Consider the following 16,727-nt stretch of genomic DNA (forward strand, 5'->3'; position numbering starts at 1 on the left):
TCCACTGTGCTATCTTGCTGCCTTAATTTGATATGTTACAGCACTCTAAGATGATTATGTTCCTAGATACCTGCCCTTTATAAAGGTTTTTAAAAACTTTTTTACCACTAAATTGTTAGTTACCAGTTGATGAATTTTTTTGGCCTTCATGACTGATAAAAATTACTAAAATAGAATGTGCTCCTTGGTTTTTCTGCTGCCTCCTTCCATTTTTACAATTATGGTGATAAAGAAAGGGTACTATGAATCAAGTAGTTCTTAAGCTTCCCATAAAATAATTTAATTGTTCCTGTTCTTAATGTATATAACCCTTGTGTTGAAGGCTTGCCTGCACAAAGAGCAAGTTTTGATGTGAGAATATCTTACTTCTCACTGAAGTGCTTTTTGACATCCAAGTGAAGGTTTTGAATTTCAGTATCGAACTCATTTTGCCCTTACCTAGATGGAACTACTCACTGTAATGCACTCCTTTCCAAACATTGTGATTCATGGCATAAAATGTTTTATTTATACCATAAGTGAAGGATTCACATAGTCTCATCAAAAAAAGCTCATTCTCTTTTTTGGTGGCCAAACTATCAAACAAGTCTCCTCCCAAGAAGGCTTCACAATTCTTGGAGATGGAGATCCCTGGAAAAAATGCATCATGGACACTTCCTTTTCACTTTTTGCTTTTCCCTACATAGATATTCTCAGTTTCTTCTTCTTCCCAGTATATGGTTTCCCAGTATATGACTCTTTTAGAACGAAATAGCTAGGTTTAGAGTTATGAAAACATCTTGCTCTTCACAAATTGAGGGCTAGAATGCCTATAGATCATTCTGATCTTTTGTTCAGTTTCACAGGCAGCTTGTAAAGCAGTTGGTGGAACATAGAATCTAGAGTCCTAAGTTCAAGTCTAACTTGACACACTAGCTGTGTGACCTCTGTCATCCTCAGTTTCCTCACCTACTTCACAATTGTTCTGATGATCAATTTCTCATTTATTTATTTATATCTCATTTATTTATAAAGCACTTAGTACAGGGTCTGATACATAGCAGGCACTTACTAAATGATTTGTTCCCTTCCTAGAGTCAGGAAGACTCAAATTCAATTCAGTTCAGCCTCAGTTATCTAACTGCTGTGTCATTCTGGGCAAGTAACTTAATCTGTTTGCTTCATTTTCCTCAACTATAAAATGGGGGAAATAAAAATATCTATCTCAAAAGGTTGTCATCATGATCAAAGGAAATATTTGTTCAAAGCACTTAGTGCATTGCCTGGCACATAATAAGTGCTATAGAAATGTTTATTTCCTTCCCTCATCCTATTCTTCTCCTTTTCTCAACACTGAGCTCACCCTCCAGAAGTAGGGTTAGAATCAGGAAAATATGAATTCAAATCCAGCCTCAAACCTTTATTAGCTATGTGACCCTACAATCAGGTAAAGGGAGTTAAAGGAGTCTCCCATAACTCCAAGAGTTAGATAAATGATGAATAGAAAGTTCCCTTTCTTGGATCTGGAGGACATATTAGTAGATCTAAATCAACTCAGAAAGAAGTGAAAATTCAGATTTAGAGAAGTGAAGATTCAAAACGTCCACACAAAGGGTCTCACTTTAAGTAGCTGATGCTATTCTCCCTTTTTCACTGAATCTGAATTTTCACTTCTCTAAGTTAAATTAGATCTACGAATGTTCCCTCTCTGTCTTCAGATCCCAAAAGGGGTACCACCTATTCATTCTCATCTTTCAGTCATCTTTCACTGACACATGGGATGCTGAGAGATCCCTTTAACTCCCTCTACCTGATTCCCACTATTCTTTATTTTTCCCCATTGGGCACTGAACAAACCAAACAAATTAGCCCAGAGTTGTCTTCAAAAAGCAGTGGAAATATCAAAACACTTTGATTTGGTTTGCAAGAGTTTATAGATGTTCTCATTCATGATTCAGAAGAAGGATTTCTAGAGGAGTACATTGAAAAATAGGAGAAATATGTCACAATGGCAAAGATTCATATTCCAAGTATGTGTATATTACTCAAATTATGACATGCAGTTAGCCACATAGCTCATTAAATTAAGCTATCAAAATATGTAGCTATGATACGCATGGCAAATGGCCTGAGTACAGAGGGAAAAATAAGGATGAAATGCATTTGGAAAGAATGTGAACTTCTCAATGAATCCAAACTGTCTCTTGTTACAAATCTTCTCTCTCCTCATCTTCTGAACAGCAATATGCTCTTGGGGATGCTTTAAGATTCACTATAAACCCCCATTCTCAGAAGAATCAAAACTTTCACATGACACAAAGGACAATAGAAACACTATAATTGACCTTTAGATAAGGAAGTGGGTTAATGAATGAAGAAAAAATATATGGACAGCTCAGGTGCTATCTTGGTATCAAAGAATCAAAGAAATGCCTTCAGCACCTTGAATGTATCCTCTATGGATCCTCTATGGAGAAAAGTGTGGACAACCAATGTAATCAAAGGGGATTGCTCCTTTAGATCTTGCCTTCTAATTTTTCCTTTTTCCTCTTATATTGTCTAGCCTCATAAGTTCCTTAATTAGATTGTCTTTGGTCAAAAAGAGATGACCAAATGACCAAATAATCTGCTGGAATTATTAATAAAATGATTTAATGTCTACTTCCCCCAAAAAAATAGCAACAACAATTAAACACAGACAAGTTACAGATTACACCAGTGAAAGGATCAGAGAGAAGTAATAAGAACAAAGCTGCAATTAGTATTAAAACTAGTATCTAAGCCCAGCTATCCTAACTCTAATTCTAAAACTCAGAATAATAAGAACATAGAATAGTAAGAACACAGAATTTCAGTACAGGAAGAGACTCCAGAAGCAAGAAGGAACTTTGGATAGAATGTCAGACTCAGAATCATAAATATCTGAGTTCAAATTCAACCTCAGATGCTTACTAGCTATGTGACTCTGAGCAATTCATTAACCTCTCATTAGCCTTAGTTTTTCCATCTGTAAAATAGAGATATTTATTATTATTATTACTATTTATCTACTTCAACCCACAATTGATGCCACCTTCTGCAAGAAGCCTTCCAGGTTTCCTTCCTTCCCAACTGCTGATACATTGTCTAAGACTGCCTTCTATCTTCTCTGCATGTATCTTCTATGTAGGTGAAAGAGATTCTTTGCTTCAATTGTCACTGTGCCTTAATCACTAAATGCATACAGCCTCAGTCAAACTGAGATCAGTTGAAGACTTTAGCTTAAAAAGATCATGGTTTTCCATTTAATCCATCCCATCTCCAGTTGTCTTGATCTATATTTGGTCACTGGACCTAGATGGTGCTCCTTCAAATCCATTTTTATTTGCATGTCATGGCATAACCTCCCTGATAGCATGGTCTTTGAGAATGAAAGACCAACATCAATAACCTACTTAATTGCAAATTGTCTTCCCTATTCTGATATAAGCTGCTTGAGAACAGGGACTGTTGTTACTTTGCTTTGTAATCCCAGAGCTAAGCACTATGTCTGGCAAATAATAAGTTTGTTGACTAAATGAACGAATGGCCACTTCCAATCAAACAAACAGTTATTCTATCTTTGAGTAAAAATCTGTAATAATGGGTAACTTAAGACAGTTCATTTTCCTCTTGCAAAGCTCTTAAGACACCTTCCTTTCATTAGTCTAAATATACCTGTTTGCAGCTTTCATTCACTGTTCCTAGCTCCATCTGTTGGGGCTACATAGAACAAATTCTTTTCTTGGTTTTAGTCCTTCAAACTCTTGAAATCAATTATTCCATTCCCTCACAGCTTATCTTCTCTTTTCCAGTCCAAACATTCCCAATTTCTTCAATCACTCCTCATATGGTATGAACTCTGAATTGTTTTTAGACACTCCAGCTTGTCCTTCCTAAAACATGATGCCCAAAATTGAATACATGTTCCATACACGTGCAATAGGTCAATCACCTCAGTGATATTTAAATTCCACCATACTACAATGGCATGACAGGATAACAGTGAAGGAAGAAACCACTTTGATGAAACTACCCGTCTATCTATATATCAAAGAAAGAAAATTAAATTTAAGAAAAACCACTCCACCCATTTTAGAGAATCCAGAAAACAAAAAAAAAATCATAGTTTTGTTTTTCATATCCTGTGGGGAGTTTTTTGTTTTGGTTTTTTGGTAAAGAGCTGCTAAAGTGTTGGCCACAATATGACAAGCAGCACATCTGATTTGTCTTTTGTTTTGCACACACAAGCTCTTACTTCTTTCTAATTGTGCAAAACTTTGGGAAGGAATTATTCGAGAAAGAACTATTAAGTAGCTCTGGAGATGGAGGCAGAAGTTGGAAAATATTTTTAAAGGTTACCCAAGATAAAAGGCTCAGGAAAATGTGTAATATGGGATGTGTTTCATAGTAAGCTGATGGTCAAAACTGATAGAAAGTTTAACAGCATCAAAGAAAGTTTTGCCTGAGAGAAGGTTATAAAATTACAGAGACAGGGGAACATCTGATATTAGACTGTTCGATTGCAAAAGAATTCTAGATAAGAATCGCTTTGGCAAATTAAAATATTAGAAAGCTGTAAAGATAAGAAAAATACATAGTCTCCCCCCAAAAAGTATAATCATGTAAATTTTATAATATGATTTCATTTATAAAACAAAATGACGATGTATATACTATCTACCTCATATTATTGTCGTAGAACTTAAAATGCTATGTATATGTGAGTTATTTTGATAATTATTATTATTATCTATAAATTTCAATTATATCATTGCCAAATCATGCTTTCAAATATGGTTGTTGTTATTTGGTCATGTTTTACTCTTTGTGACCCATTTGGGATTCTCCTGGCAAAGATACTGGGATGGTTTGCCATTTCCTTTTCCAGCTCATTTTACAGATGAAGAAACTACTTGCCCAAGGTCACAAAGTAAATATCTATGGCCACATTTGAATTCAGGAAAATGAGCCCTGATTCCAGGCCCAGCATTCTATCCACATACCACCTAGATGCCTTGTCTTTACAATATAGGTAGAGATAAAATTTGCATGAAAAAAGTGTACTGCAAAAATTATTGTATAACTGCTTAACCTTTTATCTCATTTATAAGGCAGCATGGTTTAGTGAAAAGAACAATACACTAGAAATCAAGACACAAGTTTCACTCCTTGGGTTCAACCAATATTGTGATATTAATTAGCTATATGAACTTCATCAAGCCATTTAGCCAATCTGGACTTCAATTTATTCATCTGTAAAATGAAAATTAAGATTAGATGATCTCTAAGGTACTTTTCAGCTTAGAATTCTATTATTACTCCAACTTTTGATTACAAAGCAAGTAGATGAACTGTCAGTTGTAAGGTCAGATCACTTCCTTTGTAGACATCTTTATAGTCACAATCTGAACTGAGAAACTTGGGAAGATCAGGACATGCAACAAAACTTTATCAAACAATTCATAAGAGATCAACATGTTGTCTTATCAAAACAGCAATAAAATTATGAAACAAAGAATTAATGCAGGAAGATGCCCAATAAAACTAACAAAAATTACCCATCTGATGCTAACTTGATACATGGATCAAATAAGTATTTTAATACTTTATTCATTCAGTAGATCACCATTGCCAAAAAATTCATCACCAGAGAATTAGTATTTTTAACATATATTTAGGATTAGCCCTCAGACAGCAGACCCAGCTTGTCATTGGGTTTTTATTAGAAATTTCCATTGTATAACTTTTGAGAATCCAAGATCACCTCCACGCTACAATGAGGCAGTCTGAATTACTCAATGACTAAAAAGCCTCTCTCTTTTATACCAGTATTTTGTCAATGGAGCTACAATCTGTGAACAGAATCATCTTGAAAAAAAATCAAAATTAAAGGTAAGCCAAAAGACAATGGTAAGTTGCACACTGCAGACATCTGGAGATCATAGAATAGTTCCAAAGATGACTTTCAGTCAAGAAGTGGCATTAAATAAATTAGAAAAGAGGTTTTCTGTTTATGTAGTGAGAATGAGAAATAAACTAAAAGTCTCTCTTGGATATTCAAAGAATCAGGATAAGACTCCCAGTGTATTGGAGGGATCATCTATGGAAAAATATAGAGAAGAATGACACAACAAAAAGACATAGAAAGGCTGTTATCTATATTAGTGAAAGCAGCACCTACTTTGAAGAGATCACAGAACCCTCAGGCAATATTACACTCATCCACTTTGCAATGGAAAAATTTCTACCATCACAATTCATTTATATCATTGTCCTTCTCTTTAACAACTGTCATATTTGTAACTGAAGCCTTTCTTTTTTTTTTTTATTTACATCTTTGACACTCTTTTCTAAATCCTAAATTGGCAACTAGTCTCAGGGTGAGTGAAGGAAGATCTTTGTACCTTTTATTGATCTTTCTTCTACTGAAGAATTACTACCACCTTACTATTTATTGTCAATAATTGTGAGTCCTACTTAATGTCTTAGTCTTTCTCTTGTATATGTTTTTTATACAATGTTCCCTCTAAAATCCATACTATTATTACTATTATATTGATTAAATATCCATTGGTCAATAAGAATGACAGACAGGCTAGAGGTATTTTTTTTTATATTTAGAATTTACATACATTAAGTCTCTTAGAGTTGTCTTTTGTTTATTTTAGAGAAAATAAATTTAAAATATTTCATTTTATCAGAAACAGTCTATAAATAATATCATTTTAATACTAGAAGAAATTTAAAAATCATGAGACTTTCTGTTTCTATGTGATATACTAAATAACACATTGGGAAGAAAATTCTTGTTTTAAAATTTTGATGCTTCAATATACTACACATCCTTTCTAGAGAAATTCTTCCCCAGAAATCATTATATAGATTCATTTGTTCATTCACTAAAAATTAGTTACTAAATATTAACTATATCTCCCAGGGTTGCTGTGAGGCTTAAGTGTGATATCTATAAAAAGCCTTGCAAAACATTAAAGCATTATGTAAATGTCAATACTACTATGATTTTGATGGTGATGAAATCATCTAATTCTAAATTCTAAATTTATTAGAATTCTAAATAATATTTCATTTCTAAAAATTATTAACAGCAAAGTCTCTCTGTCCATCCTAAGGAATTACAAAGAAATGTGGAACAGAAAAGAAATAAATTGTACAGCAGTCACATAGGTAAACATCAAACACACTGAAGAAGAAAAAGCATAATTTAATGCAACTTTATTTTTTTTAAATCAATTAAAGAGGGAAAATAAATTTACCTGTTTTTCAGAAAGGAAAAGCACAAAACATTGCTTATTGATTCTCTCTCCCCTAAATCATAAAAATAAACAAGAATATGCTTCTTACCTGCCATTGATGAGTACTTCAGAAAGTCGATTATTCACCTGGTTATCACTCTTATGACGGAACTGTAAGTGCAAAATGTTTATGAGGAAATCATTGCAATCACTTCAGGACAAAGGAAAAAAATACTTAGGAGACACTTGGGCTTCATAAGGTTCAGAAATGTCACAGGCCCTCCTCCATAAGCAAGCCTACACATAAACTAACATCTTGCCTACAAAATTTAGTTCTGGGTGTTGGCAATTAAGAGGATTAACCATATGTTTTCTTACAATTCACATGTTTGGGGTTGACTCTATTGATTCTGCATGGTTGTAGAGGGAACACATTTAATCTCCTAACTAAGATGGAAGTTCTCATTTCTTACACATGTGTACTCAATACTTTGCTTTATTAAAACATTATTTACTAAATAACATTTGATCATCACTTTGTTTTATGAATTTCTTTGAAGCTGAAGAAATATTTATATCATGAATTTTATATCCATAAAAGTTTTCATTGTGGTAAATGAATGTATATGTTATCACACATTAAGGGGGGGGGGGGGATATGTTCCATCTAAGATTATATTTTTAAACCTATGTGATTTTATTTCCTATTGCATTCCTAAACATCTTAATTACAGAATTAACCACAGAATTATGAAGTGCCCACACGTCCAGCAATATAGCCTAGATCACAATTTTGGAACTCCTTAAATTATTGTTATTCCTTAGCAGTTAGAACCTGTCTTGCAAAATACCTTAAAACTTTAACTACCTTTAAGAAGGAGGAACTGGTAGCCTTTTCCCTGCATGGCTATTTTTTGGACAAAGATATCTTTGTCCTACATTCTCTGTCAGTAAAAATTTTGAAGTCCCTACAATCACTCAGGTATGAAGATACAATTTGTAGATGCATGTAACATTCATTACTTTACATATAGTAAATATATGTAACATTCATTACATTTACATTCATTAATTTACATATAGTAAATTAACAAGCACAGTAGACCATTTACAAAGGTCACATGCAAGTATATAAAAATTAGCATTAGCATTCAAGTATTATAGCAAATACTTTGATCACTACTTGTCTGGGTGATATATGAATTATGAACTATATATGGTATATGAGGGGGTACTGTCTGGTGATATGTATAATTGCTTCATACATTATCCATAGACACCTTGACACTTTTGGGACAAAATGCTCTCATCTCTGCACCCTTCTGAGACCCCTTCACTTGCTGGTTTGGGACTATAGATAACAATGTCACTGTCTTCCGTTTCTAATGAGTCAGGATTTTAGGTGGTCTCCATTCCTTGAGGGCCTCCACAGCTGGAGTGTTAAACAGGAAAGCAAGAAGAAATCTCTGGATAAACCTTCCTTTTTCTCTCATTCACCAAAGAAAATAAAGCTATCTTTGCATATTCCTCTCTATCTGGTCACCTTTTTGGTACTTCAAGGTTCTGTGACCTTTTCAGTGTAAGTACACTGTCGAAAGGGATTGGGATTAGCTGTTAAATGAGCTTCCTAAAATGAGGTGCCCATAACTGAAGAGTTCTCCTTTGTGCTAATCCTTCTCTTCTTTTTCCAAACTGGCCACAATCTTCCCCAATAATCCCTCATCAATCCTATCTCCATCTTGCTCAATACTCTATCTTTTATAAAGTCACACTGTGCTATCCTTTCCTTTCCACAAAACCTAAACATCTTAGGTAAATGTCATGCATACCTGTTAGTAGACAGACACACACACTCACACTCTCTCTCCCTCTTTCCCTCTCTGCCCCTTTTCCCTCTCTCTCTCTCTCTCTCTCTCTCTCTCTCTCTCTCTCTCTCTCTCTCCCTCCCTCTCTTCCTTTCTTCCCTTTCTCCCTCCCCTTCTCTCCCTCTTTTCCCTTCTCCCTCCTCCTCTCCCCCTCTCTTATTTTATGCCAGACATTGTTCTGAGTACACAAATAAAAGCAAAACAATTCTTTACCTCAAAAAGTGTATATTATAGTGACAAAACATAGCACATACATAGATGCTGGAAAAGGGTAAGGAGGAGTAAGATTGTAGGAAGCAACAATGGAATAAAAGCCTGATTCCTGGGACAAGGTAATGGAAAAGACTAACCTACCAGACCCAATGGATTACATTATTTCATTGCAAACTATCAAGCTACCATTTTACACAACCTATTACTTTGGTTCTGATCAATAGGGAATATTTTACAAAGATTTTTTTCAGATTACTAGAGCAAAAGCAATCTGGATATCTACTTAGATAAAACAGCAATGTAGTCCTTTTTCTTTTGGTTTTTTTCTCCCACTGTTTCTTAAATTTTCCCATATTGTTCATGCTTTGGTCATGACTTCTCCTACTGGAGCAAGGAGGAGGAAGAGGAAGAGAAAAGCAGAACACATCACATCTAAAACTTTTTCTTTTTAACCTTTAAATTCAACATGTTTAACCTAGTCCCAAACCCCAGATTCAGAGATAGGAATACAAAGGAAAGAGGTTGCCTCCAGGATTTCTAAGCTTTCATCCAACTCTAATTTCTCTCACTTTTTTCATTCTTTACTATGTCATTCTTATCCCATTTAACCCTAAAATTTAAAAAAAGAGGTCAAAAGTAGTATTTGTGTCTTTTTTCTGAAAGCACAGATTAGTAACACTTAATTTTTGTCAATTTCCCTTAGTAAGTGTTAGGTAAAATATTTTCCTTTCAGAACCCTTTTATTTAAATTGTTCCAAAATACACTAAGGGTAGCATTCCTCTTTGGCATAATTAATAATAATATTGATAATAACAATAATAATATTTAACTAGAGTTTGAAGATTTATTGCCTTCTATATTCTTTAGAAATTGTGAGGATTCATATTTCATAGCCATATAGCATTAACCAGATGACTATTGTTAGAAAAATGGGGAAACAGATTGAGATCACTCAAAAGGCTATATATTTTCCAAATGCAGTCCAGAACACTTGTCTCTCATTAATTTCTGGGAGAAGTTTATTCCTCATCTCAATGATTGATCAAGATGAAAGTACTAATAGATTAATTCATTTTTGCTACTCATTCAATTGTATGTGACTATATGAATAAAATGCATTCTTTGTCCATTCTCTTTTTTTCCTCTGGGTGAACTGTTGGCTCTCAACAATCTGGAGTGGTTATAGATATCATTGAGGATACCTGGCAATATTTTGGAGCTTAATATAACCAGAAAAATATTATCTGCAAACAAGATCTTCTGAGAGATGCTTACTTCTATATCAGAGACCTTTAACCAAGGGTTCATGAATGTTGATATTATAAATCCATATCAATACAATTAATTTTTTTTATAATTCCATATTATTTGTGCCTTTTAAAAGACCATTTTCAGGAGGAGTCCATAAGCTTTACCAGGCTGTCAAAGGGATCAATGACACAAAAGGTCAAGAATCCTTGTTCTATTAGGGAATCTCTCTTTCATCAGAATACCATCCAATACTATAGATTTGTTTCTTAAGTATTCACCTGCCTGTGTTATGTTTCTTTTGATCTTCAGAAGGTATTTGAATAATTCTCTCTATAATGGTATATAATATGAAGGAATATTGCATAATATGAACATATGTATGGTAGCCATCTTGCAGAAAAAGGGAGAGCCTCTAAATATGAATATACTAAATTGAATGCTTTGAAAAAATAAGCACACGATACCCTTTGATCCAGCAGTGTTACTACTGGGCTTATATCCCAAAGACATATTAAAGAAAGGAAAGGGACCTGTATATGCCAAAATGTTTGTGGCAGCCCTGTTTGTAGTGGCTAGAAATTGAAAATTGAATGAATGCCCATCAATTGGAAAATGGCTGAATGAATTATGGTATAAGAATGTTATGGAATATTATTGTCTATAAGAAATGACCAGCAGGAAGATTTCAGAGAGCCTTGGAGAGACTTACATGAACTGGTGCTGAGTGAAATAAGCAGAACAAGGAGATCATTATATACTTCAACAACAATATTGTGTGAGGATATATTCTGATGGAAGTAGATATCTTCGACAAAGAGAAGATCCAATTCAGTTCCAATTGATCAATGATGGAAAGAATCAGATATACTCAGAGAAAGAACACTGGGAAATGAATATGGACTGTTTTGCTTTTCTTCCCAGGTTATTTTTACCTTCTGAATCCATTTTTTCTTGTGCAACAAGAGAACTGTACAGCTCTGCACAGATATACTTTAACATGTTTAACATGTATAAGACTGCCTGCCATCCTAGGGGAGGGGGTGGAGGGAGAGAAGGGAAAAGTTGGAACAGAAGTGAATGCAAGGAACAATGCTGCAAAAATTACCCATGCATATGTTCTGTCAATAAAAAGCTATAATAAAAAAAGAAAGAAAGAAAGAAAAAAGAAGCACACAAATGGTAAAATATGAGATTTGTCTTTTCTGGACCTTTCAGACAATTTCTAAATAAAGATATGGTTTACTATACAAAATTATTTGTGGTACTCTGCCAGATCCCTATATCACTAGATGAGCATTAACACAGCTCCCACAGATTCCATTCACTGAGGTAACACATAGAATTCCCATGCTTTGCTTAGTCCTGGCTCAGGTTCACCTTGTGGTCCTGGCCTCCCATTTTTACTCAAGCAAGGCATCTAGTAGCCTGCGACTTGTCTGAAGAACCAGACATTTTAATCTCATACAGTCTTCCTCTTTATAGATTTCTAGTGCAATTTCTTTGCAATTATGATTAATGAGAGATAATCTTATCTAATCTGGCTCCAGACCTATCATTCTAAACTCTAGTCATCGTCCTAGTATGTCACTTAGTACCTATTACTACCCTCTTTCCACCTCTTATTCTGGAAACCACTTGTGAAAATCAATTGCCTTGTTTCCACTCGCTATTCCAATGACTTCTAAAACCTAATCTCCCTTCCTAACTCCATCTGTCCTATATGTATTATCTTATCCTGTTAGAATATAAGCTTCTTGAGAGCAGGGATTTTCTGCCTTTTTGTATTTATATTCTCAGAGCTTAACATAGTTTCTGGCATTCCAGTACTTTTGAGTAGAGGGGGATTTAGTATCATTATTCAGCAATTATGGCTCCTTTATTATTCTATTATCAAGCACATTTTATAATTTATTTTATTTAAAATATATGGTTGTTGCTGTTGTTTAGTCATGTGGGACTTTTTGTGAGTCTGTTTGGGAGATTCTTAAACAGAGACACTGGAGTGGTTTGCAAACTATCCCCTTTTCCAGCTCATTTTACATACAAGAAAACTGAGGCAAATAGGGTTAAGTGACTTGCCCAGAATCACACAGTTAGAAAGTGTCTGTCTGGATTTGAACTCAATAAACTGAGTCTTCTTCCTTCGTAGAAGGGTGCTCTATCTACTGTGCCACCTATCAGATATTTTAGTAAAATGTTACATAAGAGCACATAGCAAGAAAATAAGCCATACCATATTCAGTTATTTTAAATAAACATTAAGCACCTATGTTCAAGGTATACTCTAGGTCCTAAACATTAAAAAGGCTAAAATGAAACAATATCTGGAAATCCAAGGAATTTGAATTCTGCTTAAATTAGATAGGGGATAGAAATGGAAAGAATTTAAAATGATAAGGAAGAGTCTGAGACAAATACTCACATAGTCATCAGTGGCATCTTTGACGGCAGTAATAGTTAACACCAGGACTAAAGGCACTATGGTCGTAAACCATGACAATGAAGATATTTCTGGAATTAGCTGCAAGAGACAATTTTAAATTTTATTATTCTAAAATTCACAGATTTTATTAACCAATAATGTATCATTTTTCTCTGATAACATAATTTGTTAAAATTATAATATTGTCACCTAAAAATTCTTTAACTCCAATGAGTGATGAGAGGATATTGCAAAGGATTTTCAGTGCATTCATCTGCAAACAAACTTCATTATTTAACTTTTTTTTTCAAATTAATCTCCCTCAGAACTGAATTTCATAATATATTTTTATAAAGTGGAGAATTATCTTAAACTCCAATGAGTCAGTGAAAATTAGTTTCTTGAATGATTTCACAACCAATATTAACTTGGCAAAAATATTCTTTAGAGGCATTAAGTTCTGTTTGGCTGTTTTTTTAATTTAACCACTTTAAACTTTAGATAACACTCTCCTTGCCCTTCCTCTCTTATTATCCCCACCCCCAAACATTTCTAACTATTCACTAAGGATTCTATGTCTAGATAACAGGTCTCCTCAGGTATAAAATGAAGAATTGAATTAGAAGTCCTCTAAGGTCCCTTCCAACTCTCAATCTACCATCCAAGGATGAAGCTGTAAAAAGCTCACAGTAGGCATTAAGAAATTAAAATCCTCTTTCCACTTCTGCCACTAAGCAGCTTGTGCTCTTGTTACTATTAAACTCTCTTGATTTCTATTACTTCGTTAGCAAAATGAGGGAACTGATCTCTACCGTTCCTTCACAACTCCAAAATTGTTTGATTATGTGAAAGTCTTCCATCATAGAAACAGTAAATCCTGCTCACACTAAACATTGAGTTTCAGCTTTGCTGCCCAAGCCTTAGCAACCTGAGAAATCAAGGCTGCTACAAGAAGAGTGTCAAGAGCCACACTCAAATAATTAAAATAAATGAAACTAAAAGCAGTCTCTGGCCAGAAAAAAAAAAAACATTTTTGAGTTTGGTGATTTTAATAATTTCTTAATGAAGAAGTATTTGTACTTTAAAAAACTACAATTAAATTCCCATTTCAATGTCATATCATGGCATAATGTTTAATCTCAGTTCTTGAAGGCTATATTTGCCAACAGAGAACAAACTCTAACAGTTCTATCAAGTTGAAAAGACCTCATGAAAAAAGTCTGAGGATAGTTTCTCTGATTCTACATCTATTCTGAGGGCCAGCCAAATAAGTCCAGAGAGTTAACCATCAGGTGACAGACTTTTTTTTTTTAGGTGCAGAAAATAAGAGATAAAGGTATTATAAATTATTCATGCAGGAAGAATTATTCATAGAAATCCAAGATGGAATATTTGAAAAACTAAAATATATTTAGAAAAAATTTCTCAAAAGTGTCCTTTTTTAAAATTTCTACTATTTCTGTTATATTTTGGGGCTGTTGGGGTTTTTTGGATGGGGAGGGAAGAGTTAAGGGAGGCAGGGATTCATGATCATGTCTCTTTTAGTAAAAAAAAAAAAAGCCATGAAATGATGAAAGTTATCAAATTAAGCTCTAAAAAGAACTTGGTTATTCTCCTTTTCCTTCAGCCTGAAAATATTAGCAATATCAAGTGAGGAAATAAGAAAACATGAAGGAAAGTTATTAACAATAATTACTAGGACCTGGTATGGTTCAAATAAAGGGCAAGGCTGAGTTTAAAATTGACCTTGAGAATTAGAATGATGAATGTGATGTTTTAATGTGTTACTGGCATTCGCATATTCAACAAGAAAAACAACATAATAGCCAGGAAAATCTGATCTGAAAGGACAATTTACCTAATCATGGGTATTGCACTAACTGGATTTCTTCATGTTTCCAAAAGTTAATAAAATAATTTTCATAACAAATTCATTAAGTCCAATCCACTCCAAAAAACAAACAAGTATTAAGCACACACTGTATGCAAAGGATTCCTCTAATAGGTGTTGTTGTTCACTAAGTTTTTCTCAGTTGTGTCCAACTCTTCATGACTCCATTTGGGGTTTTCTTGGTAAAGATACTGGAGTGATTTGCCATTTCCTTCTCCAACTAATTTTATAAATAAGGAAACTGAAGCAAACAGGATTAAGTGACTTACCCAGGATCACACAATTAATATCTGCAACCTGATTTTGAAATCACGAAGATTAGTCTTTTTGACTCCTGGCCCAGCAGTCTGTTCACTGCACCATTTAACAACCCCCTCTACTAGACACTATGAACAAAATGAAAAACCATTCTTGCCCTAGAGAGTTTACAGTCTAATAGATAGTAAACCAATTGTTAAAGAAAGGGAACTTGTGCATTACCTGCAAAATCAGTAGGAAAAGAAAATAGGCATTAGCCACTCGTTGGAACTGTTCAAATAAATTTACAGGCAAGAAGGTAAGAATATTGTACTTAGAGGTATGGATGCGATTATTCTGGAAAAGAAACATAAAAAAGACATTAATCTTGGCAGAGGCACTCAAGCAATCAATCAACAAGTATTCATTAACATCATTGTGTGCCAGGAACTGTACTAGATACTAGGATTATAAAGACAAATTTTAATGAAGCAGGACTGGAGACAGAATATTAAATTTGAGTACCACCTAGGGGAATGCTACTAAATGTTTAATAATTAGCTCTCAAAAAAAATGTTCTCATGATATTTTAAAATTTAATCTGCATTATTAGCTTTTTCTTCATCATTTTTAAAGTCTATACAATCTACAATACAATCAAGCAATAAATGTGTAAGTTTACTGATTTCTAACATGAAAAGCTGAAAATTAAATAAGTAAATTAATTTAAATTAATTAAATTTAATTTAAAATTTAAATAATTGATTCAAAGATTCCTTCTGGCTCCAACACTCTCCTCCTCCTTTCTCTGTCATTTGTTACTTGTTCAATCTTTGGGAAAGTCACTTCTCAGGAGCCTCAATTCCTTAACGACAGCAGTAGAGGCAATAGATTAGGTCAGTCCTAAAATGCCTCTAATTCTAACATCCTGCAATTCTGCATGTCTACTAATCAACAGAGGTAGCCCTAACACATGGGAGCCAAATATATGAATTGTGCTTAGTTGAGATCCTAGGTCACAGATCTAGAACTGGTAGAGATCTTCTAAGTCATCAGGGCTTAGTTGGTTTACAGCTGAGAAAATTGACTCCCTGTCTCACAGGGAGTAAGCGAAGTGGTATCTGAATCCAGGTTCTCTCACTCCACATCCAGTATTTTCATTACAATAGACAGATTACTGAAAGCCAAAGGCCATTTAACTATGAGATTTTAAACACTGTACTGTTCAAAGTTGGAACTTTTTCTGGGATGGTTTATTCTTTAAATCATCAGACAGATTTTTTTAAACAGAATTTTTTAAAAAGACAAAGGCAAACAAAATAAAGCAGAATATTGTCATGTGCCCAGCAGAAATCAGGAAGGATTCAAAATACATAACAATAAATTACCAGTTCAAGAAAGGATATATTATAGTAGAAGAAATTATATTCATATTATAAATGTCCCTCTTAATTTCCTTGTAGGTTGTTCTTTTGTTCTCTATTGCATACTTTTTTTTACTTTATTCTTTCCCCCCTCTTTATTCCCTCCATTTCCTCCAAGCAGGCTATAATTAAGTAAGGATCTATTTATGTATACATATATAGGGATGGCT

General features: G+C 34.0%; 1 protein-coding gene across 1 annotated transcript in view; it reads right to left on the minus strand.

Moving 5' to 3' along the window:
* The window catches only part of ATP8B4 (ATPase phospholipid transporting 8B4 (putative)), a 230,711-nt gene extending 214,430 nt beyond the window's left edge, over positions 1 to 16,281 (minus strand). Inside the window, exons 1-4 of the mRNA XM_051973787.1 lie at positions 16,234 to 16,281; positions 15,377 to 15,490; positions 13,006 to 13,104; positions 7,363 to 7,424 (exon numbers count right to left, since the gene is read on the minus strand). Of these exons, the coding sequence (XP_051829747.1) occupies positions 7,363 to 7,424; positions 13,006 to 13,104; positions 15,377 to 15,490; positions 16,234 to 16,281 (323 nt within the window). The remainder of the gene's footprint in view (positions 1 to 7,362; positions 7,425 to 13,005; positions 13,105 to 15,376; positions 15,491 to 16,233) is intronic.
* Between the last annotated feature and the right edge of the window lie 446 nt (positions 16,282 to 16,727).

This window comes from Antechinus flavipes, chromosome 2, assembly GCF_016432865.1.
Source record: "Antechinus flavipes isolate AdamAnt ecotype Samford, QLD, Australia chromosome 2, AdamAnt_v2, whole genome shotgun sequence".
In the NCBI taxonomy this organism is placed as follows: Eukaryota; Metazoa; Chordata; class Mammalia; order Dasyuromorphia; family Dasyuridae; genus Antechinus; species Antechinus flavipes.